The 27,963-nt window shown below is 32.5% G+C and overlaps 1 protein-coding gene across 32 annotated transcripts in view; it reads left to right on the top strand.

The window, feature by feature from the left end:
• LOC145265579 (uncharacterized) overlaps positions 1–26,602 on the top strand; it is a 101,482-nt gene extending 74,880 nt beyond the window's left edge. For 15 of the 32 annotated variants that reach the window (XM_080121559.1, XM_080121558.1, XM_080121553.1 and 12 more), the window contains exons 25-39: positions 2,348–2,404; positions 4,078–4,164; positions 4,868–5,034; positions 5,900–5,978; positions 10,487–10,732; positions 11,485–11,681; positions 12,321–12,453; positions 13,303–13,519; positions 14,914–15,154; positions 16,376–16,568; positions 16,745–16,873; positions 17,296–17,667; positions 18,058–18,258; positions 18,550–18,702; positions 25,355–26,602. In XM_080121559.1, coding sequence (XP_079977685.1) covers positions 2,348–2,404; positions 4,078–4,164; positions 4,868–5,034; positions 5,900–5,978; positions 10,487–10,732; positions 11,485–11,681; positions 12,321–12,453; positions 13,303–13,519; positions 14,914–15,154; positions 16,376–16,568; positions 16,745–16,873; positions 17,296–17,667; positions 18,058–18,258; positions 18,550–18,702; positions 25,355–25,480 — 2,598 coding nt within the window. In that variant the 3' untranslated portion in view covers positions 25,481–26,602. Of the gene's footprint in view, positions 1–2,347; positions 2,405–4,077; positions 4,165–4,867; positions 5,035–5,899; positions 5,979–7,245; positions 7,325–10,486; positions 10,733–11,484; positions 11,682–12,320; positions 12,454–13,302; positions 13,520–14,913; positions 15,155–16,375; positions 16,569–16,744; positions 16,874–17,295; positions 17,668–18,057; positions 18,259–18,549; positions 18,703–19,286; positions 19,347–20,392; positions 20,440–21,721; positions 21,748–25,354 lie in introns of all 32 variants that reach the window. The other 17 variants (XM_080121583.1, XM_080121582.1, XM_080121579.1 and 14 more) reach the window with 8 other exon arrangements.
• Positions 26,603–27,963: the final 1,361 nt, after the last annotated feature.

Raw genomic sequence — 27,963 nt, 5'->3', positions numbered from 1 at the left:
GTCACCTTCAAAACATTTGACTATTTCAAAGTTAAACGCAATTCAAAACGCATTTTTTCTACTAAACATAAACATAAACAAAAACAATAACAAAAATAACAAATACATAAATATATAATAGGATGGTCGGCCCGAGTCACAGAAACCTGATTTTTTTTCTGGAATTAGATAAAAGCAAGATAAGATTTCTACAAATTTCCTGGCGCCATTCTGTAAAATCTTACAGTAATATAAAACACTCCTTCACAGAAATATTTTTTAAATGCAACTATTTATTTTATTTTATTATTAGCAATGTTTATATTTATTTTTTTACCTTATTATATATATATTTATAATAAGTTATTATTTAAGCGTTCCGTTCAATAGCTTTGAAATCTGACTAAATTATATTCTTCGATACAAGTTCTTTAACTTTATTCAACGAAACCACATCTACATCCAACAGAAAATCTTACATATTGGACTAGATAAGAAAAGAGGTCACTCTCGAAATATTTTAACGTTTTTCTTTATCATTTAGTATTTACGATTAATTACCAGGTTGACTTGTAGGTATATTAGCAGCTTGTACCCTTGACTGCCGAAATCAGAGGCCCATTACCGTTATGAGGTTCGGGTTAAATCCTTACTAGTATGTCTCAAACTTAATTCAGCTCCTCTCTGCGAGGTCAGACACAAGGTCAAGTGTGACGTGATGAAATTGTTTCTGTGGAACGAACTGTATTCGAACCTGACACACCCAGGTTTACAGTTCGTGTCGTTAATCACTTGGCCAGTAATACACGTTATTTTATTTACCTTCCTTTCTTACTGTTTATATATTTATTTATAAAATATCAATATGGACGTAGACAAGTTAAGCCTGGATCAATTGTCAGGTTCAAGTTTGATTCGATTTGAGCCAAGAAAGCCTCATATTTATACTTATTTTGCAGGCTATTAAAAAATAAATTCAAGTCTCACTAGCACTTCATTAACTTTTATATCTTCGTGCATAACCATAGTTTATTATTAAAGAACATGATGATTTTGCAGGCTAGTGTTTATCAGTGACGAGAAAATAAACTGAACACAATTAAAGAAAAAAAAAAATAAATAAAAGCATTTCTTTATTAGAAGTAATTTACACAATTCCGTAGTCAGACGTCTTCAAATTAAGACAGGATGAAACGCAAAGTTTATCCAGATGTAAACTCTGCTAGTTAGTGATAATACAAACTACGTCTAATTAGAAAATGTCAAATTACATATCACTGGGTCGACTAACAATAACTTAATTCAGTTCAGTTACTAAATATATCAAAGGAAATGCATGCATTAAGTTAATGCTGAATGATCAAACAGACTTCAAAAATATGTTTGAATAGAAATGACTGGAATAGAATTGTTGGTTAAGTTAATTAAAGAATATATAACTGATTATGCTGAAATACCTAGTTTTCTAATTATTAAGATGTCGACGAACTCGGAAGTTTACTATTAAAATATGCGCTTTTTCTTTTTCGAAATTCGTTTGCACAAAGCTGTACACCTTTTTTTTAATCAAGATGTTTAAGAAAACTTACATATGTACATACACAAATATTTATTATTTCGTAAAAACTGCATTGCACAAATGTGGCTTAATCATTTAAAGAATATATATATATATATATATATATTGTATAAAAATCTTAATTTAAATAATTTATTGAAAACGCACTTAGAAATTCGTACATGGAATTAACCAAATATAGTTTTATCTTCAACTTGAAGCGGAAAAAGAAAGAAGCTCAATATTTTTTATGCAATAAATAAGAGCTTAATGTATACGAGTATGTGGATCTATAAAAGCATTTAAATCGAATTTCAGAAAAAAGTGTGTTTCAGGTCTCATGCCAGACGCTTCGAAAACATGCTTCAAAATATTTGTAAAAATCGGCTTCTATTCTGAAATTTTATTTAAACGGTTTTACTATATATATTGAATAGATGTATACATTTGTTTATATATAATATATATATAAAATAATATATATATGTGTGTGCTCTGTTTTTTATATCTTAAATATTGAGCTTCTGATTTAAAGAAAGATTGCTATTCATAAATCGAAAAAACATATGCAATAGTGTACATTTTCACAAACCATTGTTTTTACATAAACCTATGTTTAATTATTTATATAAAAAAGTAATTATATTTACCTGTAAATTATAGAACATGCTTTTTTATTTTTAATTAATACATATCCTTTAATCATGATTAATTCACATTTTACGGGGAAAAAAATTATTACACTTAAAATATTTGTATAAATGTTATATATACGTATAGTTAATGTTTTTATTTATTTTGCCTTTTTAGGCCAGAATTGAAGAGCTCGAGGAAGAACTCGAAAGTGAACGCCAGGCCAGGACCAAGGTAAGCAATCTCTTTCCTTCTCTCTCTCTCTCTCTCTCTCTCTCTCTCTCTCCTTTTATCTCCTTTTCTCTTTATTTTTTCTTGTTTCCTTTCTTTCTTTCTTTTTTTCTCTCTTTTTCTGTTATTTTTTTTAATTTTCTTCTCGCCTTATTCTCTCTAATTCTTCGCGAAATGCCCCGCCCACGGCTATCTGTTAGCATCCCCTATATCACCCCCCCCTCCCTGCACGATCTCGAAAACGAGAAATCTCCTTTCATGGTTATAAGAAAACAGCAGCTGATCCTGGCAACTGGTGCTATAAATATCCCAGCTGAAAAACGCTCGTGTGCGAACAGGCCAAATATGATCGGCTGATTGCGAAGTTACCAAAATTACGAAACGTCTTCGGCTGCTTATTTATTTATTTATTTATTTATTTATTACCTGCATTGTTCTTATTACTTAGCTACTTTCTATTTATCTACTTTCTTATCTATCTCTGTATAAAGTTTTTTTTTTTTTTTACTGTTTGTCTGTCCATTTTCACGAACTTTTCGAGTTTGGGAAATAGACCCGCAAGACTATACAGCTTCCCTAACTACAATACTCGGAGCACTTGAATAAGCGTGTTACAAGCACAGCAGAGATGGCTTTTAGCTATCATCCGGAAAGGGAAAGGTCTTCACCCTGGACCCTACCTAACAGTCTAGGCCACTTTTTTTTAAAGGTGCATTGCTCCTTATTATTAACTGAGAAATGGCTGTACAGTTTTATGATGTATATCCTCCCAGGCTTTCCTTCTCCTTTTGAGAAGCGATTGCTACTACCAGCCAATGCTAACTTGGCTACCTAGGAATTTTTGCAGGCCAGAGTACACTTTGTCTTGGTCGGTAGCTTTTCAAATCCCATTTTCCGACCTTTGTGACGCATCAACCTATCGTGGGATGAAAATTGTTTCATCTTTATCGAACGGGATACACAAATATTCTGGCGTCTTCGTTCGCGATGGACATCCATAAAAAGTAAATACATTTTATTACATCTTATTATATCTTATTTAATTTCGATGAGGAGAATATAGATTTCCACATTTCTGTGTCTTTAATCCTTAAAGACGATGCCTTTTATTTAAAGACATTTCAACCACGTCCACCCAATAAATGCAGAAAATAATCATAACTCATGTTTTACCTTAAAGAGTTGAAAAGTGAAATCGTTGAAAATAATACATTTTACTTCTAAACGTTATTTCAAATAAATAATAATAATAATAATAATAATAACAACAACAATAATTCCATGCTTTTTAGCTTACAATATGGTCGTCTTCAAGTCCAACGTAAACAAATTCTTCATAAGCTGCCCTTTAAGTAATACAATTTAGCAAATTTCCACTACTAACAATTACTACATTATTGTCCCATTGACTACTGTACACTCTTTAACCCTTATTCTCGAATGGTCTCCGGGCCTTGATAAGTGGTGACTCCTTTGTAAAAAAAAAATAAATAAAAATAAACTTACAACAGTTTGTGCGTACCCTAAGCCTAACCCCATATCCATATAAGTGCCCATTTACCCACTTCCAGATTTTTCTTAAAAAAAAAAAAAAATGTTGCCGACTTATCTTTTGCTGCGATTCCCAATTGATTTTTTATTTCAACGGCGTTTTACTTCTTTCACACTTAACACAGGTTGAGAAACAACGTACTGAACTCAACCGTGAATTGGAAGAACTTGGTGAACGTTTGGATGAAGCCGGTGGCGCCACAGCTGCTCAGGTAAGACCTTTATCATTTAATCCAGCTATTACAAAATATTTGACTTAGATTAGACAGTTATATCATCTTTCTCAAAACCAAACAAAGCAATTCATATTAAAAATCGAAACTATAATTGAATTTTAAAATACGAATACTTCATTAATAAAATGGCATTTCGAAAAGCGATATGCAAATTAGATAACACCCAACTTAGATCGCATATACTAATTGTCATGCAAGAAAGTCCCCATTATATTGTGTAAAGTTGAATTAAATAGGAGTTTAACATACACGGGTGTCTTGAAAAATAGACTTTGGTGACTTGTTTCGTAACGTTTGTAGTTTTCTTAGTGCGTGTAATCAGCGTTGTCTGGACAATAATATTCGTTAGTGTGAACATTTGCGAACATGATTCGTCAATTACATTGATTCTTCTGTGTTCGAAACTATTCGATTTTAATGAATATTCATAGATATAGGCTTTATCGTCAACTGAATCGTGAATACATTTTTAGACATCCTGTAGATAAAACACTAATAAGTAATGTTATTGTTTAATATATGTGTGTATACATAATGAGCGAAATAACTCCATAAAAGCTACTTCCCCTAATAACCGAATCTGTCAGATTGTATAAGATAAATACCATTCTGATATCATAATTTATCAACTTGTTTATTCATTGTAACTAATGAATCGTTTTCTTTGCTCGCCATCCAGATGGAACTCAACAAGAAACGCGAACAGGAACTTTTGCGCCTGCGTCGTGATCTTGAAGAAGGAACCATGCAACATGAATCCCAAATCGCTGTTCTCCGCAAAAAGAACCAGGAAGCCACTAATGAACTCGGTGACCAAATTGACCAGCTCCAGAAAGTAAAGAGCAGGTAATTAGGACTTCCTCAAATCAATACATCGCAAATGCAATATATAATCGCGTGTATGTGTATATATATATATATATATATATATATATATACTATAGATTATATGCATTATACATATATATTATGTATATCGTAGATACCATTGATGTATTCAATAATTTATATATATATATATATCAATATATATCATGTCATACATAAAAATTATGTTATATCATATATACAGCATATTATCTCATATTATTATATATATAATGCATATATCCTATTATTACACATATATAATATATATATCATACATTATTAACTATATGCATCATATATATATCGTATATATTTTTACATATATTATTATATCATATAGTGTTATATATAATGTATATATATTATTGTATATATTTTGTCATATATATATATTACTATATATCATGTTTTACATATGATAGATTATATGTTATGTATAAATAATATATATTAAATATTCTATTATTTATGTATATGTATTATATATGATTTGGCCTTTGTTGAAAATGATGATATGCAAATTATCTTAAATTTGTGCTATTAATGTTGCAAAAACAAAAATGTCTTCACAAGATTAAAAAAAAAATCAATTAAATCGAAACGTATATTTACTCATTAACTCCAAACCATTAAAAAAAAATAATTGTAAATCATGATTTCATTTTGTACAGTTTTGTTTTATCGCCCACTCGACGGATATCTTGAATTTAGAAGAAAAAGAGAGAAATATTTTATGGGGCAACCTCTCAAAAATACAATATTGACAAAAAAAAAAGATGGCTGAAAACTAAAATACAAATGGAGAACGTTGTTTTTATTAAATGCTACCGCTTGTTTTCAGACTCGAGAAAGAAAAATCTCAACTGAGGGCTGAAATGGATGATCTCCAAGGCCAACTTGAACACCTTGGCAAGAACAGGGTAAATCACTTGCTCAATCCATCAACGACTTCCGTTTTACCCTGGGTTGTGTGCAAAACCCAGCATGCCTTGCTGAGTCTCAGTGCCTTGTCTTTAACGTAAACTACGAATAAAAAAGAAAGAAAAGAAAAATGACCCCTAATAAAGGGCAGGAAAAATCCTACAATCTGCCTGAATGAAACCTTCTACCTGTCAATCTATTATTCTTTAAAAAAAAATGGACTTGCTACCCTAATTTTTAATTCTTTATTTTAACCTGTCTATTCCTTGGATCTTTTGTCTAGGTAAACCTTTACCTGACTTCCCTCTTTTAACATCTTTCAACTCACCGGAATGAAACCTGCAACTATACATCACTAGGAGCCCTCTTTTGTATACCTATATTCTCTTACTTCAGTATCCATTAATATATATACACTTGTATGTGAAGTATACAAGGGTTGTCAAATGGATATATATATAGAGAGAGATGTGTGTTTAACTTTTTGAATTCATATACTTTTGTTTTCAGTCATGCATCACCCGTTCGTTTTCCATATCCCACCCTCTCCCCATTCTTTCTTTCTCCCTCTTCCCTATATACAACTTTACCTCTTCCTTCCGATATATATATATATATATATATATATAACCCCCACAATCTTTATACTTGTATCTCCTTCTTTCTCTCCCCTATCACAAATTATATACATGTATACATATAAGAGCATAGACCAATAAAATAGTAAGTGATTTAATCACAGAAAATAAAACCACAAATTGATATCCATCAAACTATGCAGTAGATTGATATTTCACTTATCTTATTGAATAGATTCTCACTTGAGGGAAAATAATGGAAACCTATTGGCTAATTATGGTTTTACATATTAATAATCTATATTATTTTTCCCATTTCTATAAATAAGACATTACATATTTCCAAAGTTTTTCACACACACACACACATATATATATATATATATATATATATATATATATATATATATATATATATATATATATACTATGAAATAAATGACATTACACATTAATATAAACCAAGTACTATCAAATAAGTAGCATCACACATACCTCAATAGAGCGCTCAATTATATTTTCTCTTTCTTCTCCACCTTCCGGTTTCCCTGTTCCTCTTTATAATTAAAAAAAACAAGTCATCGAACTTCATATATCTTTCATCTTTCCTCATCTTTTTCTTTTGCTGTGATGTGTAATGAACTAACTCTTATCGCATGCGTCCGCATTGTATTCCTCCTTCCTCCAGATTGGAGAAAGAGAAACAGGAGCTGAAAGAGCAGGTCGAGGAACTCATGATTGAAGTGAAACGCAACGAAAAGAATCTGGTAAAAAAACAAACAAAAAAAAACACGTATTTGCGCTTTCCGTCCTCGTCGATCTGTCCGCACGAACACGTGCTGCTTCGACTTGCACTCGCCACTGCCTTTAAAAAACAATCGCACATCTAGCTTAAAAGGCTTTATGAGATAAAAAAAAAAAAAAACACTAAAAGCATTTAAAATAGTTAAAATGCTATTCATTAGAGGAGCCGGGGGGGGTGATAATAAGACTATCACCAATTAACAAGTTATATATATATATTAGTTCTACTAATGACGCGCTTTACGACCATCTTTCCAACCGTCACAATTCGTGAAAACGCCTTGAGCCTGCTCTCAGACTGCCAAGCTCGAAGGTCATCCAATAAAACTTCCTGATATTTGCATATTGGTTGTATATTCTATAATACATGTTTATATTTTCATAAGCATCAAAGTGTATACTCTATTATATATATATATATATATATATATATATATATATATATATATATATATATATATATATTCATAATTATTATATATACACATATTGATACACATGTGTCTAGATATATAGATCCATAGTTATAAATGCGCACATATATTTGTACATATACACACGTATATATATATATATATATATATATATATATATATATATATATATATAATCGTGCCTTATTATAGTCATATATTTTTAATCGATCTCTTAATATATATATGATATAAATCTGTACCACATTTATGATTGGTACCACTTCTTTACAGAAGGCCGTCCCTATAAGATTGCATTAGCTGGCTGTAGGTACGCTGGCTCAGCAGCTCAGTTTTATTGTTACAAGTATCACAGCAGATGCCATTCGAGTGGTGGTATGGATATTTGAGGATAAAGCTGCCTATATAAAATGAATTGGCTAGCAATTGCATCAACTGTTTTTGGAAGATTAGAATTATTTGCTACATATGAATTATTTTACATCACCTTCTCATATATTGAGAAATATGTTACGCATGACCAGAAAGAATCAGTAACTGAAAAGTAAAATACAAGATATGTAATTGTTGCATTCATATGTAATTATGTTCACCTTATTGTATAAAACTTTGGATTTTACGAAACTAAACTGGATCTTATATATAGGAAGGAATCGAAATAATACAAAATAGCTTTGTGGCATATTATCTGTAGAATACAAGCATAACAGGCATGTTCACTTGGCTAAAAGAAAAGCTCGCTCAAAAAAAAAAAAAAGTCGCTCAAAAATGACCGCTCAAAAATATCTGCTAAAAAAAAAAGCCCGCTCAAAAATGCTCGCTCAATGTTCAACAAAGTTATCGTCTGGTCATCGATTATCCAAGATGGCTGTTCTACAAAATACATGTCGCTTGGTCGATTTTTTATTTAATTTATTTCATCGTCCTGTTCTGTTTTTGGCATGAATTAGGATAAATTATCACTTTAATATTTTTCGTTGACTCAAACTATAGACCAGAAGCTTATTGTCCTGTATTTAAAATTAGCATGTACATTTAATGATAGAGAACTGCATGTTTGTGTGTTTCTTGGTTGTCCTGTTACGTATAACATACAATTATATGTCAATGATAATGTTATTGACATATGAAAACCTCTTTTTTTTACATACAGAATGTTTAAAAAATCGATGGGATAACTTCGGTATTCTGTTCTCGTGTATTGCTATAACTGTAATTGCTCCAGCAAAGATCTCCGAGAACTCTTCCTTCTACTTCACTGAATATACATTAAATATATACAAGAAAAAAGTCATCTGACCGGTTTCGCCCTCACTCAACAAGAGCCGAATAGACGAATTTTTAAAATTAAAATGGCAAAGAAAAAAATAAGGAGGGGAGACTATGTATATTAAAAATAAAACAGGCGTTTATATATATATATATATATATATATATATATATATATATATATATATAATGGGGTATTTTTGAATCTGACTTTTAATAAAAATCCTTCAATACAACGATTGACTAGTGAGGGTGAAACCGGTCGTATGGCTTCTTTTCTTGTATTGCTTTAAATCATAAATATTTAAAAAAAAAAAAAAAAAGAAAGAAAAAAAGTTAGCCTAACCTTTATAATTGCAATAATGAAATTTTATATTCGCCCCCCCCCCAAAAAAAAATCATGAAATAATATATATAATATTATTCTAAAACATACCGATATTAAAACAGTCATAACCATATCAATCATATTAGCATTGCTACTAAGGCTACTATGTGATATTACAAGACTTGTATTAAAAAAATCTAAATAAATTCCTTTGATACTTGATTAGATACAATATATCTCCGAAAGCTAGTTTTAAAATGCCGTCTCGCTTATCCTGTTAGTAAAGAAATTATACAGAGCGTCTCAAAAATGTACTCAATTTTTATCAGGGTTGTGTGAACACTAATGGTAATCCATTTGAACATTTGCGAAAATGATTCTTCGATTACATTTGTCCTCTGTATAAATAAAGGTTTTTATCGTCTTTTGTGAGACGCCCTATACTTCTAATTTTCTTTTAAATATCAATTTACAGTATTTTTTCTAGGACTCATGTACTTTAATAGCCCTAGTTTTTATTGATATCTACACATTTGAAATCTATTTTGATGACTAATAATAATAATAATGATAATGATGATAACAGTGGAACCTTGGGGAGGCTTTTTGACACTCCAATTCCAGTGAGGACCAATGGTCGTCGCCAACGAGAAATTAATAGTAAGCGGCTGTTACGATAACGCAAATCCATCTGCAATGGTTATTGAAAGCGGTGGAGAGTACTGGAAACCTGAGGAGACTTGTTGTCACTCAGACTTCAGAGAATGCCGCAAGTTGTTCTCAAAGAGAAATCTTTGAAGGCATGTGTGACTAATCCTAGTGAGTAAATAATAATAAAATTGAACTTAATATTTCGGCATTAAATTATCTTCGTCAGATTAGAAGTAGTTTTGCAATTGTTTAATGAATGATTTTATTCGATCAGGTACTATTGATTACAAAAACGTTTTCTTTTTAACTAAAGTATTATTCGAACTCTCCAATGTTTTTACACGCACGGAGAATAAGAATAAAGATTGAACCGTTTTTAACCTTTTTTTTTTTTTTTGAACTTTTGTTCTTAACAAACCATGTCTCATTATTGATCACAACAGGGATGCTCTGATAAGGTCAGCAAACAAATGGAAGCTCAACTCTCTGAACTCAACGGCAAGATCGATGACCAAGCCAGAAGCATTGTTGATCTTAGCTCCCAGAAATCCCGACTCCAGACTGAAGCTGCCGATCTCACCAGGCAACTTGAGGAAGCCGAACACAGCGTCGGTCAACTCACCAAACTGAAGTCTAGCTTGGGTGCCAACTTGGAAGACGCTAAACGCAGTCTTGAAGATGAGGCCAGGGTAAGTACACATTTATCTCCCCCTGAACAATTTCAGTTTAGCTATCGAAATGAAAATAAATTTAAAGCTCAATTATTTGGGCATGGTATTACAATTAGAAAACCTGGAAATAAAAATGATTATACCAATAAAAGTATCTTTAGGTTTAGCTACCTTACTAGAGAAAAAAACTTGAGACGATGTTCCTATTTACTCCCAAAGCAGAGGTAGACACGTGGCCAGATTTTAAAGTGGGAGAAAATCAATCTCCCTTCCAAAGTAGCACTTTGAATCCAAACAAAAGTAAAAATTGCTCCTGTCTAGAAAGTTGAATCAAAGTATACTACGCTTTACTCCTTGTCAAAAGACCAAGCAAACCATGGAATGCTGTTATTAAAATTAAATAAAAACATAAAAAAACATTAATGCTATTTCTAAATCCGGAAAACGGTTTGCTAACATCTCTCTTCAAACAAGAAATATATTAGCAATAAATATTTCCAAAAAAGATATAGATATATAATATAAATAAATAATATAAATATCTATCAGATAGATAATATAAATATAATATATACCTATATATATATATATATATATATATATATATATATATATATAGAGAGAGAGAGAGAGAGAGAGAGATATTATAATATAATAGATATATAATAAATATATATATAGATATATAATATATTATATAGAAAGATGTATAATGCATATATATGTGGTACGGAAAACCATTAATGATGTGAATCTTGATTTCTTTCCAGCTCCGTTCTAAGCTCCAGGCTGAAGTCCGCAACTTGAACGCTGACATCGATGGAATCAGGGAGACCCTCGAAGAGGAACAGGAATCCAAATCTGATCTCCAGAGAGCCCTTTCCCGTGCCAACGCCGAGGTACAACAATGGAGGTCCAAATTCGAAAGCGAAGGAACCGCCCGCACTGATGAACTCGAGGATGCCAAGTAAGTACCACGTGATGCTGTCTGTATATATACTTGCCCTTCTGGCCTTGTTCCGGTAGCGCTGGGAAGGAAACCGGTTTTCTTAAGAAGCATAATCTAATAATCGAGAGAACATTGGCTAAGAATCTATATAATCGTAATCGATCTTAATCTATTAAGTCTCAAGTGTTAATCATTAATTTATTATGACCTGTTTAAAAATTGTTATCCAAATTAGGCATTTAAACAATTGTTATTATATTGTTTGTCTGTGCTATATAAGGAGTATTTCAAAGTATGCTGTATGATTAATTTAAATAACAGCAATCCGTTTTGACTGTAATATAGAAGAGATAAATTAAGACACCCTCTTCAAGTGCACTTTCACATACTGGGCATTTATAACGTTAAGACTCCAAACAAACTCTCCTGGTGAGCTCCTGATTGGCAGCATCCAAAGCTAATTTACATAAGTAAGCAGTACTATGATATATCATCTTATAGATTTTTAAATGAATTTGGCGTCCAAATAAGAAGATATTGATGGGTTTAACCATCAAAGGCTTTCATCTTTTAAGATCTGAATTAATTATACATTTTTTATTTTCTCGTTTTAACCTGTGTTTTTTATTTTCCTTTTCTTTTTATCCCTTTTCATAGACGTAAGCTCCAAGCCAAACTCAGTGAAGCTGAACAGACCTGTGACTCACTCCACTCCAAATGTGCTGCTTTGGAAAAGGCCAAATCTCGTCTGCAGGGAGAACTCGAAGATCTCGCTATCGATGTTGAGAGGGTAAGTCGGAAAAAAAATGAAACTCTTTTACGAATTTAAAAAAATAACTACATTAATTAATTTCCAAATAAAATAAAAGCTCACTTGAAATTGAATCAAGATTTAATATGTATCACTTTTTGAATTCCCTGCAAGACATGCAAATCGCCACACATCTTGTATCAGCCATCTTGTCTTGTTGTAGCTGCCTCTTTAAAGTCAAGGTTCTGAAAGAAATAGAAAATCAGTTTTTAGCTAGGAATTTTTAAAAAATTAATATTAAACATGTCGAATAGTTAAAGATATATAATATTAAGTAAATCGTGTATCCGCTATCTTTAAAATCTAATTCTTGAAAGAAATCGATCAACTTTTAGCTAGAAATTTTTTTACTAAACACGTCAGATAGTTAAAGATATATAAAATAAATAAATTAACTAAATAATATATCTTATACGACATTGACTTAAGCTACAGTATAATCGAGTTGAAACACCGGTTTTTTTTAAATCACAGAAGTTAAGCTACGTGAAGCCTATCCAGTACCAGATGGGTGACCATTAAGGAATGCTAGGCGCTGTGTCATTTTCCTATAATCTGGATATAAATGCTGGAGACCACTTGTGACACTTATATTCTCTATAAACTTCCCCCATTAGAGAAAGCCGGTGTAGTTTGACCATAGCTAATAGCATACTGAGTATTATTGGTTCAGTATTATATTGTCTAAAGTGTGTATAAATAAAATGCTTAACAATTGTTCTAAAATACGAAGATCTTGTTCCCTTATGTTTCTGTCTTGTTTGTTTTTCCTCTTTGATTGTTGCTATCACTTTTTTTAAAACGTCGGCCATTTTGTTTCGTTTGCAGTCCACCGCTCATGCCAACAACTTGGAAAAGAAACAGCGCAACTTTGACAAGGTTGCTTCCGAATGGCAACACAAATGCAATGATCTCCAGGCTGAGCTCGAAAATGCCCAGAAGGAGGCCCGCAGCTATTCCGCCGAACTTTTCCGTGTTAGAGCCCAATGCGAAGAGGTTGGAGACACCGTCGAATCTCTGAGGAGAGAGAACAAGAATCTCGCCGGTGAGTCATCTATTTCGTCATCAGGATGATGATCATCATGACAATCATCATTAGCAATTATTATTACATCTTTCCTGCTAGGAGTTCTCGTACGAAGACTGTAAGGTTCTTGGCCTTCGGGACAAGATCAAAGTTTAGTATCTGTTCCGGCAGATACTGCAAGCAAAGACCATATGTGGGGGCAACCCCACATGTCTGAGCTTTAACCAGCTCCCATTTCCCACCTCTCGGGAGCTGGTCCCCTTTTTCCCTTCCCCCTCCCTTCACTCCTCACATTAAAAATTGGCCTTGTGCCTAATTTGCTCGGTGGGGGAGCAAATAAATACCATCTGTTCTTCAGATGCTGCACTTCTATTTCTTGTTCTCTTTCGGTGGAGGAGAAATCCTTCACGACTGAGACAATTTTTATTTTTGTACCTTTTCATCACGTTAAAAAACGACCCTGGTGTCTAACTCTGTCCCGTGGGGAGGCATAGTAAATAGGTACTCTAATATATGAAAGTGTCAGCTGTATTGTATTCTCTTTTTTTTTTATCTTTGTGATCGCCGTCATTAAAAATGGGCAAAATTATTATTTTGATTTCTCTGCGAATGTTGTATGCTCTTTACTATGTTCATCAGTTTAAATGCTCAGACATTTCAAATAATATTTTACTATTTCGTTTGATTATATACTGAATTACCTCCCTTAGTGTTAAAGTTTAACCGACCCATTCGGCATAATTGTAAGAGTGTTCGATATTAGGCTGGAAGACCAAGTCGATTCATATCAAAAACTTCAAAATGGTATTTGATGTCCCCTTGCTAAACACAGCATTCTAAGAGGAGGATCAAAATTAAGTGGAGTAATCATAGGAGTAGAATTTCGCTCTCCTCCTACACTTTGGTGTTGTCGTTTGTAGAACTCGGATACGGTGTAGCAACTAATGAAAAGGAAGCCTTTGGGTAGCCCTCGAATATAGTCGGACACCTAGCTTAATTTAGTGCCACATGTATATTTATACATATAGATATTTAAACAGAGACAAAGCGCGTATAATTATATTAGAGCTCAATATAACTAATGTGAATTACATGAAAAAATGAGATTTTAGAAGAATTCATATTTTCTGCAAATTACCGTTTAGTTATTTTCATTACCAAGATAATAAAAGAATAGCTCTATAAAAATGTATGACGTTAAGCTCCAAGCTTATATAACATATAAGGTATATATATATATATATATATATATATATATATATATATATATATATATATATATATATATATAATTGGGCCTGTTTAGATTTGAACATTTGCGAACATGAAAAATATTTCCTTTCGTTTATAATGGACTATAATGGTTTAAACGAACGAATATGACATTTCTTCCCCTGTTTCTGCATTTTCAGATGAGATCCACGACTTGACAGATCAGCTCGGAGAAGGAGGCCGCAGCACACATGAGTTGGAAAAAGCCCGTAAACGTCTTGCTTTGGAGAAGGAGGAACTTCAAGCCGCCCTTGAGGAAGCCGAAGCTGCCCTTGAACAGGAAGAAGCTAAAGTTATGCGTTCAACTCTCGAAATCTCCCAGATCCGCCAGGAGATTGACAGAAGGTTGCAGGAGAAAGAAGAGGAATTCGATAACACAAGGTGAGTTTTGCCGCATCCGGAAATAACTGCATAATCTACTCTCTCACTCCTGGACAGGGTTCAAAAGTGTAGCCAATCCAATAGGTCCCGAACTGTCAGCTAGGCTTCAGCCTCTGTCCCATCGACGAAATGTTGCATCCCTCAGCTTGTTTTACAATTAATTTACTTGTAGATGCTCCGACGAACTGTAAGCCCTTGTACCTCCTCGACGTAAATACCCCTGACAAACCTGATAAGTAGCAAAATTACACCCCTACACAGTAGAGATCCCTAAATGCCAGAAAGCCTTCTAATAGTTTCTTCCCTAAGACTGCTAGACTTTGGAATTCCCTTCCAGGTTCCTGCTTCCCTGGCTGTACCGACATGCAGAAATTCAAATGTAAACAGACATCTTAATGCTCCACTCCCTACATAGTATTTCTGCAAATTATGTCCCAGATAGTAGCCTCTATATCAAAGTAGCACTGAGCCTCGCTGGAGGTGAAAATGCAATAAAAATATTAATATATGTATAAGATATTACTGAATGTTGACAGATTATAATGTTTAAATGTTTTGTGTCCTCTCTTTCAAATCAAATTTGCTTTTTCTTTTGGTTACAAACTTTTGTAACATTCATGATTGTATAATTCATTACAGCTTCAAATGCATGTCTCAACTGAAAGCAAATGAAACATTTTTTTATGTATAATATATATATATATCTGTATATATATTTTATATGAAATATATGTATATACATATATTTCATATATGTATAATATAAATGTGTGTATATATTTTTTATGTGTATATATTTTATACATGTGTAATGTGTGCGTGTGTGTACATTTTATACATCTGTAATATATATGTGTGTGTGTGTGTGTATTTTATACATGTGTAATATATATATATTTGTGTGTGTGTGTGTGTGTGTGTGTGTATATACTAGAACATTACTAGAAAATTACTAGAAAAAAAAGGTTGGCCTATTGAAGTGGAGTTAGATTGCTAGAATCTGGAAAAATGAGAGTGCAAAGCCAGTGAGATATTAAAATTATTAGGCGAAGTAAAGCAGTATCTTTCTGTTCGCTCTCTTTTATCTCCTGGCAGCAGATTAAATAGAATTACAATTGTGGGGATATTTTCTATTGTTTATAATTGACTGTTGTAATTTTTTTATTCAGTTTTGCCGGGTCTTTCTTTTTAACACCTCTTGTGCATTCTATTTGCTTGCAGGCGTAACCACCAACGTGCTATTGAATCCATGCAAGCTAGCTTGGAAGCTGAGGCCAAGGGCAAAGCCGAGGCTCTTCGTATCAAGAAAAAACTCGAGGGAGATATCAACGAGCTCGAAATCGCTCTTGACGTCACCAACAGAGGAAAAGCCGAGTTGGAAAAGAATGTTAAGAAATACCAAGGACAGATCAGGGTGAGTTTTTTTTTTCCTTCCGATTCCAGTAGGGAATCCGATACCGATTCCGATACTAAAAAACGTTCCGATTTGTATGATTTCCATTACTCGTCCCAACACTAATATAAATATTGCCGATCTGATGTGTTTGAACTATTGGGTTTAATTGGTTTTGTTTTGTTCTTCCAAAACAGGAATTACAGTCGCAAGTTGAAGAAGAACAACGCCAGCGTGATGAGGCTAAGGAACACTACCAGATGGCCGAGAGGAGGTGCGCTGCCATTAACGGTGAACTTGAAGAACTCCGCACCATTCTTGAACAGGTGAGTTCATTGATATTATACCAGGAGTGCAAGAATCACTTGAACAAGGGAGTTATACCTTGGCAAGACTATTGATATTATACCAATCACTCGATTCTCCTCTGAATCTTTGAAATGAAGTTAGTAGTCCGTTACAAATTAATAAATTCAAAAAAATCTAAAAGTATTCAATGTATATAATAATAATAATAATAATAATAATAATAATAATACATTAACCAACTTCATGTTCGTGCGTTATTACCTTTCATAGTATTTTTAAAAAGTGAGATTGTCCGATTAGCAAAGACAGTGATTTGTGATTAATGTGATGTCGATAAGGTAAAACATTCCGACTTTATCCATTTTAAAATAGATTGTTTCAAAATCAAATTATTAATTGACTTATATTAATATTTTTCTTCTCATCTTTTTTTTTCCAGGCCGAGCGTGCCCGCAAGGCTGCTGAGAACGAGTTGGCTGATGCCAGCGACCGCGTCAACGAATTGCAAGCCCAGGTTTCTACCGCCAACAGCCAGAAGAGGAAATTGGAGGGAGATGTCACCGCCATGCAATCCGACTTGGACGAGCTCAACCACGAACTCAAGGATGCTGATGACCGTGCCAAACACGCCATGGGCGACGCCACTCGTCTTGCTGATGAGCTCAGACAAGAACAAGACCATGGTCTTTCCATCGAGAAGATGCGCAAGAGCTTAGAATCACAAGTCAAGGAACTCCAGGTCCGTTTAGATGAATCCGAAGCCGCTGCCCTCAAGGGAGGCAAGAAGATGATCCAGAAACTTGAGAGCAGAGTAAGTACGGCAGCATCAACCATATTTAATACACATGAGTACACAAGTCTTTATTCAATTGGATTACATGCATAATACAAAATTATATAAATCCACACGCATATATATATATAGACATATATATATATATATATATATATATATATATATATATACATACATATACTGATGCTCTAACTTCACTAAAATTTTGTCACACGATGAAATTATTTCATTAAATCTCTACTTTTAATGTGAAATCGTAGGTGAATTTAAGATAATGCCATAGTCATACCACGTAACCCATTGAATTTGAAAAATATCTCGGTACCTCAACGCCAATCATTCTATCCCTAATCTATCGCTTTATACTTCTATTCATTTAATCTGAACTTGAATTATTTTTTTTAGGTCCGCGAGTTGGAAGCTGAACTTGACAGCGAACAGAGACGTCACGCTGAGACACAGAAGAGCATGCGCAAGGTTGACCGCCGCGTCAAGGAATTGTCCTTCCAACAGGAAGAAGACAGGAAGAACTATGAACGCATGCAAGAACTCGTAGACAAACTCCAAAATAAGATTAAGACCTACAAGAGACAGGTCGAAGAAGCTGTAAGTTGAATTTTGTAATCTTTTCCATTACTTTTTAATTTTAATTAATTTTTTTTATCTGCCGACTTGCGTTTCGCTGCCGACATCAAACTATATATACTTAAATTAAATTTAAGTTTAAAGTAGTTAAAAGTAAATTATTTAATTACAAATAAATATTGTTAGCGATTTGTGCTTTTTTTTTTTTTTTTTGTTATTGCTGTAGACTAATACAGAGACTGTAAAAATAAAACTGCGAATTCTTGCACGCATAAAACTAAATATTCTTTCACCCCTTACCATTTTTTTCAGGAGGAAATTGCTGCCATTAATCTCGCCAAGTTCCGCAAAGTACAGCAAGAGCTCGAAGATGCCGAAGAGAGGGCCGATCAATCTGAAGGTGCCTTGCAAAAGCTTCGTGCCAAGAACCGCAGCTCTGTCTCCGCTGCCCGCACCAGTCCCATGGTAAGTAAAACATCTCTATCTTCATCACCATTCAAAGAATTACATAGTTCAAGATAGTAAATCAATCAATATTCTAAATGAATTAAAACGTTTGTAGTAATCTTATATAAAATAATTAATAAGTTTACATAATATCGATCTACGATTGAATAACTTCAAATCTTAAAGTTTCTTTATATAATCGATTAATTGTATCATTGATTAATTTTTAGTTTTACAAGATTTATATTACAGAAAATTCCATATTCACAATATTTTGTATATAATTATCTCACAATGTTTGATAACAAAATCAAATCATTTTAATTCAAGAAATTCTATAGTGTTTAACCTCCATATTTAAGAAATATATCGATAAAATATTAAAGTATTGATTATTTATTGCTTTGTTTAATGCTTTAAGTGTTATTTATTTCTCAGGTTAAAAATCAATCACGCCATTTTTATATATATTTTTCCGCGCGTCTTTATCGCCTTAGACTCCCCCTTCCAAATTTCATCACTCCCCATTCAATCACCTGTTTTCGATGATAATGTATTGATCTTTCGTTCTTGTCTCCCCTTAAAAATTGTTTCTTCAACAGCAAGTCCAGGTCCGTTCAGGCTCTGTAACTAACTGATGGCTTTTGTTAGACAAAATCCAGGTAATAAGAAAATAATATAATCCATGTATATACATATATGCACAAAGATACACCAGCAACACCAGAATTTGTTGTGGCAAACGACTTAGCTTTGCTTACCACTTCGCACTATAGCGCTCCATTAAAGGGACATAACTACGGTCCTTTTTCACTTGCAAAAGAGCTTCTTTTTTTTTTATTTTTTTTTTTTATTTTACAAAAATCCATAAACGCTAAACCTTTTTACTGCGACTCTGACCCACAGCAAATTGCACTGTTTGAGATATGATTCACGGCCTCGTGGATACCAACATCAAGCACCTGACCAACTCGATTCACAGCGTCTGTTTGTACAGCCTATAACTGTCAAAAAAAAAGTGTGTGGTGTCTTCTCTCTTGTGTGGCCTTTCTATGTGACATAATAACTTACACTTACACTATAGTTGATAACGCATATCTTTCATTAATCCCCTTTTGAATATCCCATTTCGTCTGTTAATCAATTCAAAATAAAATATATATTACAAGTACATATCACGTAACTTGGCTTAAGATCAAAGTGTAGTATCCTCTAGTACTGTATAATTTGTTGATTAATGTAGAACATGCGTTACTACTTGAAAAATAAATTGATTTACTGTTATTGTATACGGCATAATTTCAAGGTTCGAACAGAAGGCTCTCTAGCTAAAAAAATGAATATGAGATGAAAATAGTAATCTTTAACTTTGTGTGTGTATATATATATATATATATATATATATATATAGTAATAAAATTTTAATGACGAGGCAAACCTATCTATTCGCATAATACCGGCTTCTTCTTCTTTCTCTTCTGACGAGAAGCATTTAGCTTCGAAATGCCATGTCTTAAATAGATTTCTTCCATAGTCTCCTTTCTATAACACTTATTGACTTGATAATGTAATAAAGTTCCTATATAATTTTACTCTTTATCTTAACTTATTCTATAATATATATACACATATATATATATATAACGTATTGTACGAATTGTCTGAATGAATTGACTTAGCAACTTCTTCCCACTCAATTCTTTCTTAGCCCGGTGGTGTAAGGGCCAGAGCTCCATCGGCTCAGTGAAAACAAAGGTACGGTTACCCCATGAGAACAGCTGCATGGCTGAACGTCAATATCTCTTCTACGTGTACAGCATCATATTTTTATTTCATTTTTTGCTTAAGCTTCTGTATCTGTGTCACCGTCTAGTTCAACTTAGTCTAACGCCGCAATCATCGTCGTGATTTCTAATACGGCCACACGATCATTTCTCGTTTATCCATTTGTTTTCATGATTATAATAGAAAGATCAAGCAGAAAGGGAAGAGTGGATCTTTCTGAACGAATTATCTCCCTTCATTTCATCAAACTGACTCGGCATCCATGTTGGTGTTTATCATTCTCTTTCATATTCGAATTTTGCAATACCTATTTTCGATATATTCGGTTTCACGATCAAATTATATATATATATATATATATATATATATATATATATATATATATATATATATATAGTGTTGGGGACGATTAATCGGAATCAGAAAAACCGGAACTCCTTGGAGTATATAAATCGAATTTGGAAAAATTTGTGCCTATATTCCGATGCCAAAAATAATTCTTTTTATTATCTTTTTTTCTTTTTTTAATTTCATTTATTTTGAAGCAGAATATTCCACTGCTGATAGAAATCAATAAAATAATAAATATTTATTGATTTTAAACTTCCAGTAAAACTAAAATCTATATATCACATCCACCTCATAAGTGCGTATCTTTTGTTTACGTTTGAGAAAATACACGCACATTTAAGGTGTGATTTTACGGTAATCAGGACAGAATAAGCATTTTATAATTAAATGTTTAGAGATTTATGAAGAATCGGAATCGATAATTGTATCGGAATCCGAAATTTAGTGTAGAATCTGTAATTGCATCGAAATCAGGAAAAATATTGGAATCGTCCCATCACTATATATATATATATATATATATATATATATATATATATATATATATATACTCAATATGGTAATAAAAATATTAGTGCTAATATTTAGACGTATTACTATCCTGAAAAATACTCAAGCTAGAAAATACTCAATGTTTAGATAAAAATACTCAATGTTTCAGATAGAAAATAATGTTTTAGATATAAAATCAACGTTGAAAGAGGCTAAACTATCACCTTATCATTTATGATACGAATTCGTACTTCTTTTAAATGATTTGATTTCCCGAGCTTTACTTTCGAAACAAAAACCGAAAGAGTCAACAGTTATTGAATGCTTACGTGTCCGTAACGGACAACATGGCCGACAAACGCTGAACCATTGAACTTTCAGTAAATCCCATTTAATATTATTTTTTCAGTAAATCAACTTCTCCGAGAACCAATGGTAAGGTTACGTCTTTTGGTATTGACCAATACCCTGATTGATACCCGGTGTTTTTTGCACCCCCTTTTAGTGTTTAATGATAATGAAATGTCTATCACAACTCTGTGTCCCACTTTCTCTATTCTCAACAACCCAAACCTTCTCTGTTATTTACCAAAACGACATATCCGCAATCGATGTATAAATAAAGAAAAAAATATGTACGCTTGCGATTGTCACCCGTTTCCAGTAATGAAATTCACTCTCTATCTATCTCTATGACTTAATTGTGTATGCGTTTTCTTTCATTTTTGAGCACCGTCACTTTTTTTCTTAAAAAAAAAAATAAATAAAATAAACAAACTTACCAGCCTGAAGATTTTTTTTCTCCTTTCCTTTTTACCAAATGAAAATGTCCTTCCAAATAGCATGCGAATAAAAACATGAATGAAATTCTCTTCTTTTTAGTATCTCCTCTCCTTGACTAGTACACGAAAAAAAAAAAGATCCGTTTTTATTCTTACTATACAACAGAATTATCTCCCTTTGCTGTGTTCACCTCTCCTTTATTTTTTTTTCTAAGTATTTGTAGCTGAAATAAAATAAACTTTGTTTTAATATATTCATCTTAATCCTCTTAGAAGTGTTCAGATTTCAATATCACAGGAAAAAAATAGTATTAAAATGTTCCTTTTTGCGAGTTTGTCCAATAAAGTATCTGCTGGAAACGTTTTAATTTACATTTCCGGTTGCTTAATCTTCTACTCTTCATAGATCTGTAGTAGTACATAATTAATTATATCGTGTCGTGATTCGATCATGCTCCGATCCAGTTTCGATTTTCTCTATCAAACCGGACCGATATTTATCCGGAATTTCTTAGACAGAATCATTTCCATCGATTAGTCTTCAGCGATAGAGCATCATATACCTGTTTTTTTTTGTTTTCCTTCTTTTTTTTTTTTTTTTTTTTTTTTTTGAAAAAAGCATATTTTAGTAGTAAAAACAAGCCCGATTGTAGCTTGATCCTGCCATGTAATCATGCTAAAACTTGTCGGGTTTCGCTTACCCTATTAATTCTTTTGCGATACTCGAATCTGGAACCACCAGACTAATCCACACATAGCTTAAAGGAGTATCCAAGAGTGCATTTTTTTTTCTGAAACAAATGCAACTTCCTCCACGAGGTTCGAACCCTAACCCCGCAGCTCTAAGATTTCATTACGCCATTTTTACCATATCGATATTAATATCGATCCCATAATAACCACATACTCATATTAATTCATGGCTAATATATATCATTGTACATATATTCACTTTTATTAATAAAACTAAATGTAACCCATATTTCTTATGCGTATTTCCAATGTTGTTATATTGTTATAGTTAAAAATTCAGTAGTATTTTTGTAGTTAGTCCTGAGTTACTTGCGCTTTTCACTTTTTTTAACCATATGTAATTTTAACTTTTCATTCTTGTTAACGTCTTCGAGTCCATCATTATTCATTTAATCATTTGTGTATATAATCCTTTTCTCAAAACGAGGCTTGCTTGTGTTTTTTTTTTTGTTTTTTTTTTTTTTTTTTTTTTTTTTATAACTGCTTGAATTTTAGTGTTTTTGTTTTCATTTACTTTTTTTTTTAATTTGCTGTGTGCTTTTTCATGGTGTGATTTTTTGCTCCTCCATTTATAAATGCGATAGTGGGGAAAAATTTTTTTTTTAAATTCTCATAAAAAAAACAAATTTTTTTTTTTTATTGAAAAATTAATCACAAAAGCAATGTGAATATATAAAATTCAAATATTAATATTTGGTTTCGTATTTCGTTTAAATACATTTCTGAATTTGTTCGGATCTCATTCCAAAATGGCCGTTTAATTTTCCGACGTTCAACTACAGATCTCCACTGTCACATTTGTTAGAACAAAGCAAAATTGTTTCAATAAAATAATGGATATTTCTTTCTTTCTTTCTTTTTTAAATGACCAATTCTAAAAGTATATTATTAAATAATGCAAACAATTGTTATATAAAAACTCGTTAAAACCTGTTTTTATTCAAAGGTGAGTGACATCTCATGTATACGTCGACAAAAATATTTGTATTATTGTTATTCACTGGGAGTTCTCGCACTGGTAATCATCATCAGAGATTGCTCACTGAAAACTGGTCCTAGGAATATGGGTGACTATAAGCCTCTCCAGATTTCCAGAACTCTCCACCCTTTTCGATAACCTTTGCAAATAAATATGCGTTATTGCAATAATCGTTTATCGTTGATTCCTCGCTGGCAACGACCATTGACCTTCACTGGAATTTGGGTAGCAATAAGCACCATCGCAATAACTACTTGCCATTGATTTCTTGCTGCTGCTATTATTATTATTATTATTATTATTAGCAACTCACTAGGAATTCTCACACAGGTCATCATAAGAGATTATTCACTGATAACAACCGATGGTGTTCCCTGAACTCTGAATGATAACAAGTCTCCCCAGATTTCCAGTACTTTCACCTCTTTCGATAACCTGTGCAAATAACCTTGCGCTATCGCAACAGTCGCTTGCTATTGACGCCTCGCTAGCAATGTACATTGGTCTTCATTAGAATTTGGCTGATAACAAGCTTCCCCCAATGTTCCAGTCATCTTCGCGCTTATCCTAGAGGCTGCGAAGGCTATTTTTCTTGCTTGGACTTCTTCGACCAGGAAACCCAATGTTCAAGTGACTTTATGTGATCCAAATGAAAACATCGTCGATGACGCTTCTCGGAACATTAAAAAGCAGAAAGTTCAGCTGAAGTAACTTTCGATTCAATTAGCTATATATTTGTTTTAAATTATTTTTTTTATAAGAATTAATGTATTGTTCTTGATTTTCTCTCTCTCTCTCTCTCTCTCTTTTCTTCTCTCGTTTCTTCTCTTTCTCCATTGAAATGTTCGTTATCTCTTTTTTTCTTTCATTTTCCGTCTTTTATTATTATTTTTTTTATTTCTTATTTTCTTTTTTCTTTTTTATCTCTCGCTTTTTCTCTCTTTTCGTTAAACATTTTCTCCCCCCCCCTTAAATTTTTTTTTTAAAAAAATATTATTTCTCTCCCTCTGTTTCGTATATAAATATGCATATATACGTATTGCTTTTTCCCTTGTAACGTAGTTCTTTCTCTTTATTCTCTCTTTCTTTCCCATTTCTTTTCTTTCTCGTTCTCTTTCTCAATTTGTTGATACTACCTGTCTTTTTTTTTCTTATATACTTTTTCTTGCATGTTTTACTATTCTCTCTCTCTCTCTCTCTCTCTCTTGAATTGCTTCCTTTCTTTCAATATTATATTTTGTGACTATTCTCCTTTTTTTTTTTACTCTCTCGCTCTTTCTCTCTCTAAGTTTCTCTCTCTGACTCTTTCTCAATTAATCGTACTTCTCTCTGACTTTCTTTGTTTATTTATTACTATATCTTTTTTTTTCCTTATTACTATTCTGTATTTATTGCACTGCGCGCCCTCTCTCTCTCTTTCTCTCTCTCTCTCTATTTCTCTCTCTTTTAGGACTGATGAATTTTAGAGTAAAATTCTTCAAATACATAATTCGAAGTCAACTAATTAATTTCTTGTTTTCTTTTACAGTCTTTGACTACACATAACTCCAGCAGTAACCATTTTACAATTCTTCGAGGCCGAAGTCCAGGATTTTCCACGTCTTACAGACCCCCTCAAATGTCCAATGGAGAAAGCGAAGAACAACTTATCTAACCTGAGATTGATACGCGAGTGCATGCGCAATAATCAGTGACATGGAACCTATCTTTGCATTGGCCTTCTTTTCTAAAGTTTTTTTTTAATCAAAAAATGTTATCAATCTTTATTATTAAAAAAAAATATACCTATTTAATTTATCAGATAAAAAGGCAAAAATATATATGAAAATATGGGACTGAAATAAAATATTTAAAAAAGGATATTAAAAGAAAGAAGGTAAATGCTGGGAACTAAATACGACCAAAAATGTCAAAGACGAGTCGATTCCATCGGGGATAATTTATTTCTAAAAAAAAAAAAAAATATATCAAAATTGAATGCACCCCCCAAAAATAGCAAAAACAAAATATACCACTCAAATTTGTTGTTTCTAAAGTCAAGCGATTTGTGGACGCCATTTTGAAAAAAAAAATATATCAAACATCGTATGGACTCAGTTCACAAAACCCGCACAGCTTTTGGATTTTATAAATATATATTTATACACATGGAATGAATATATACAGAAGTAAACAACGACAAAAAAATATCGCTAATGTCTGCAGGTTCAATATTTCTGATTTCATATACCTTTTCAAAGAAAAAAAAACGAAAAAAAAATGATAAAAATCGAATTGTGATGTGTAGTTTGTTTATAATTTTATGTATTTGTAGACTATATATTATTGTGACAAAAAGATAATCATAATAATAATTACTATGATTATTATTGTTATTATTATATGGTTTTATATGAAAAAAAATGTTGGAAAATATGGAAGCACCATTCGTGGGTGCCATGTACAGAAAGACAACTGCACGATTTTTTTTTTTACTTTTTTAAAAATAATTTTCTTTATCTTATCTTCGTGAAATCAGAAATATGAATATTCCTCCATTGGACATTGTTTCAGCTGCTACCTTCAGACATTGCATCTTTGGGTAGCACCTGTCACATACAACTGACATCTACGGTGTATTCTGGGCTAATTTAAAAAAAAAAAAAAAATAAACACTCCCGTATGCAGAGTTTTCCAAAAAAAAATACCCTGATGTCTTTGTCTTTATTTGAGTTGCAAACTCTTTTATTTTGTAAACTGGAAGAGTTTATTCAGAAAAAAAAAAAATCGTTTTTTGTGTTCTTGTTTTTGTTTTTAATATCAAAAATATATTGAAATTCAGCTATCAGAATATTCTATCCCAATGAAAACCAACTATAAACATCTATTACTTATCCTTCCATTAAAATATATATATATATAAATAAATAAAACTAAAACCACTAAACGCGGGTAATTACTAATATTTATATTGGCTATCTTTTACGATTACTGTTTAAGCTTAACTTCCGGTTGCCTTTCCAAGCGTTAAGAATGATTTTATTTCTCTTAATAATAACGTTATTATTCGAGAAAACCCTTCTTAATATAGGAAGGAAGCTTCCTTTTATTATTCTGTACTGTCATCTAACAATTTAATAAGCAAAAGCTACCAGAAAAAATATTTAAATCGATAGAGCAACCGGAAATGAAGTTGAACCCGTAATCGTAAGGATATAACCCTTATATTAAAACATCTCCGGTGACGGTGTTATTTCCAGTTCATAAATATGAGAGGTCTCAGTTTTGCCAGTTCATATGTATAACAAAACTGATCCCCCTTCTAAATGTCTATCAGACTCGTCCATACTCATGAAGTGGATTTCGTTTATCTGTTCAAACGAATATCCTCATTATTTTTTTTTTTTGTTTTATTTAATGCTGGGCATAAATCAAGATCAGTTTCTCCTTTAGCCATATGCAAAACTGATCCCCCATTTATGCCCAGCTATCTACTCTATTATCCCGTTGATGTTTAACTAGCGGACAGCACGTCGGCATTTGCATCAGTCTCGTTTTGTCAAATGTTCACGCATATATATGTACATAAAATGGGGGATCGTTTTTTTTAATATCCACCAAGTAAAGATTCCAATCAACCGTTTCATGTCCGTAGTTGCGAGCACGAGTCTTTTCTGGGATGGCTCACTGGTAGAATACTGAACGGGACACCATGGGGTACACGGTTCAATATTCGCTAATGGGTAGATGAATTTTATCAGACACGACCATTATGCTGAAATATAAGCACCGAACACTAAACTTACACAGATGGATCATCTTTGTGTGTGTACTTACGAAACCCGCAGTTGCAACTTGACAGGTGGTTGGTACATAGCTCATCTGATAATATAGCGTGTTTTATTTTCGTTCGCTTAATCAGGATCGGGCGTCGTAAAAAGACACCTCGTGTACCACATTCAACTAAATGATTGTAAAAAAAATCCATAGCAATGTATCTTGACTTAAACAAGGCACATGAGTGAGGCCCATGGTGGAGATCGAACTCGCTACATCTTGGTTCGTAGACCAGCTCGTTAACAATTACCATACAGTAGGTGGCAGAAAGACCTCAATTATTCATATATATTATGTATTATGACTATCTAAAATGTCGAC

This window comes from Euprymna scolopes, chromosome 40 (genome assembly GCF_053919585.1).
Source record: "Euprymna scolopes isolate OS-2025 chromosome 40, ASM5391958v1, whole genome shotgun sequence".
Lineage (NCBI taxonomy): Eukaryota > Metazoa > Mollusca > Cephalopoda > Sepiida > Sepiolidae > Euprymna > Euprymna scolopes.
This window is presented reverse-complemented; position numbering and strand designations above follow the sequence as displayed.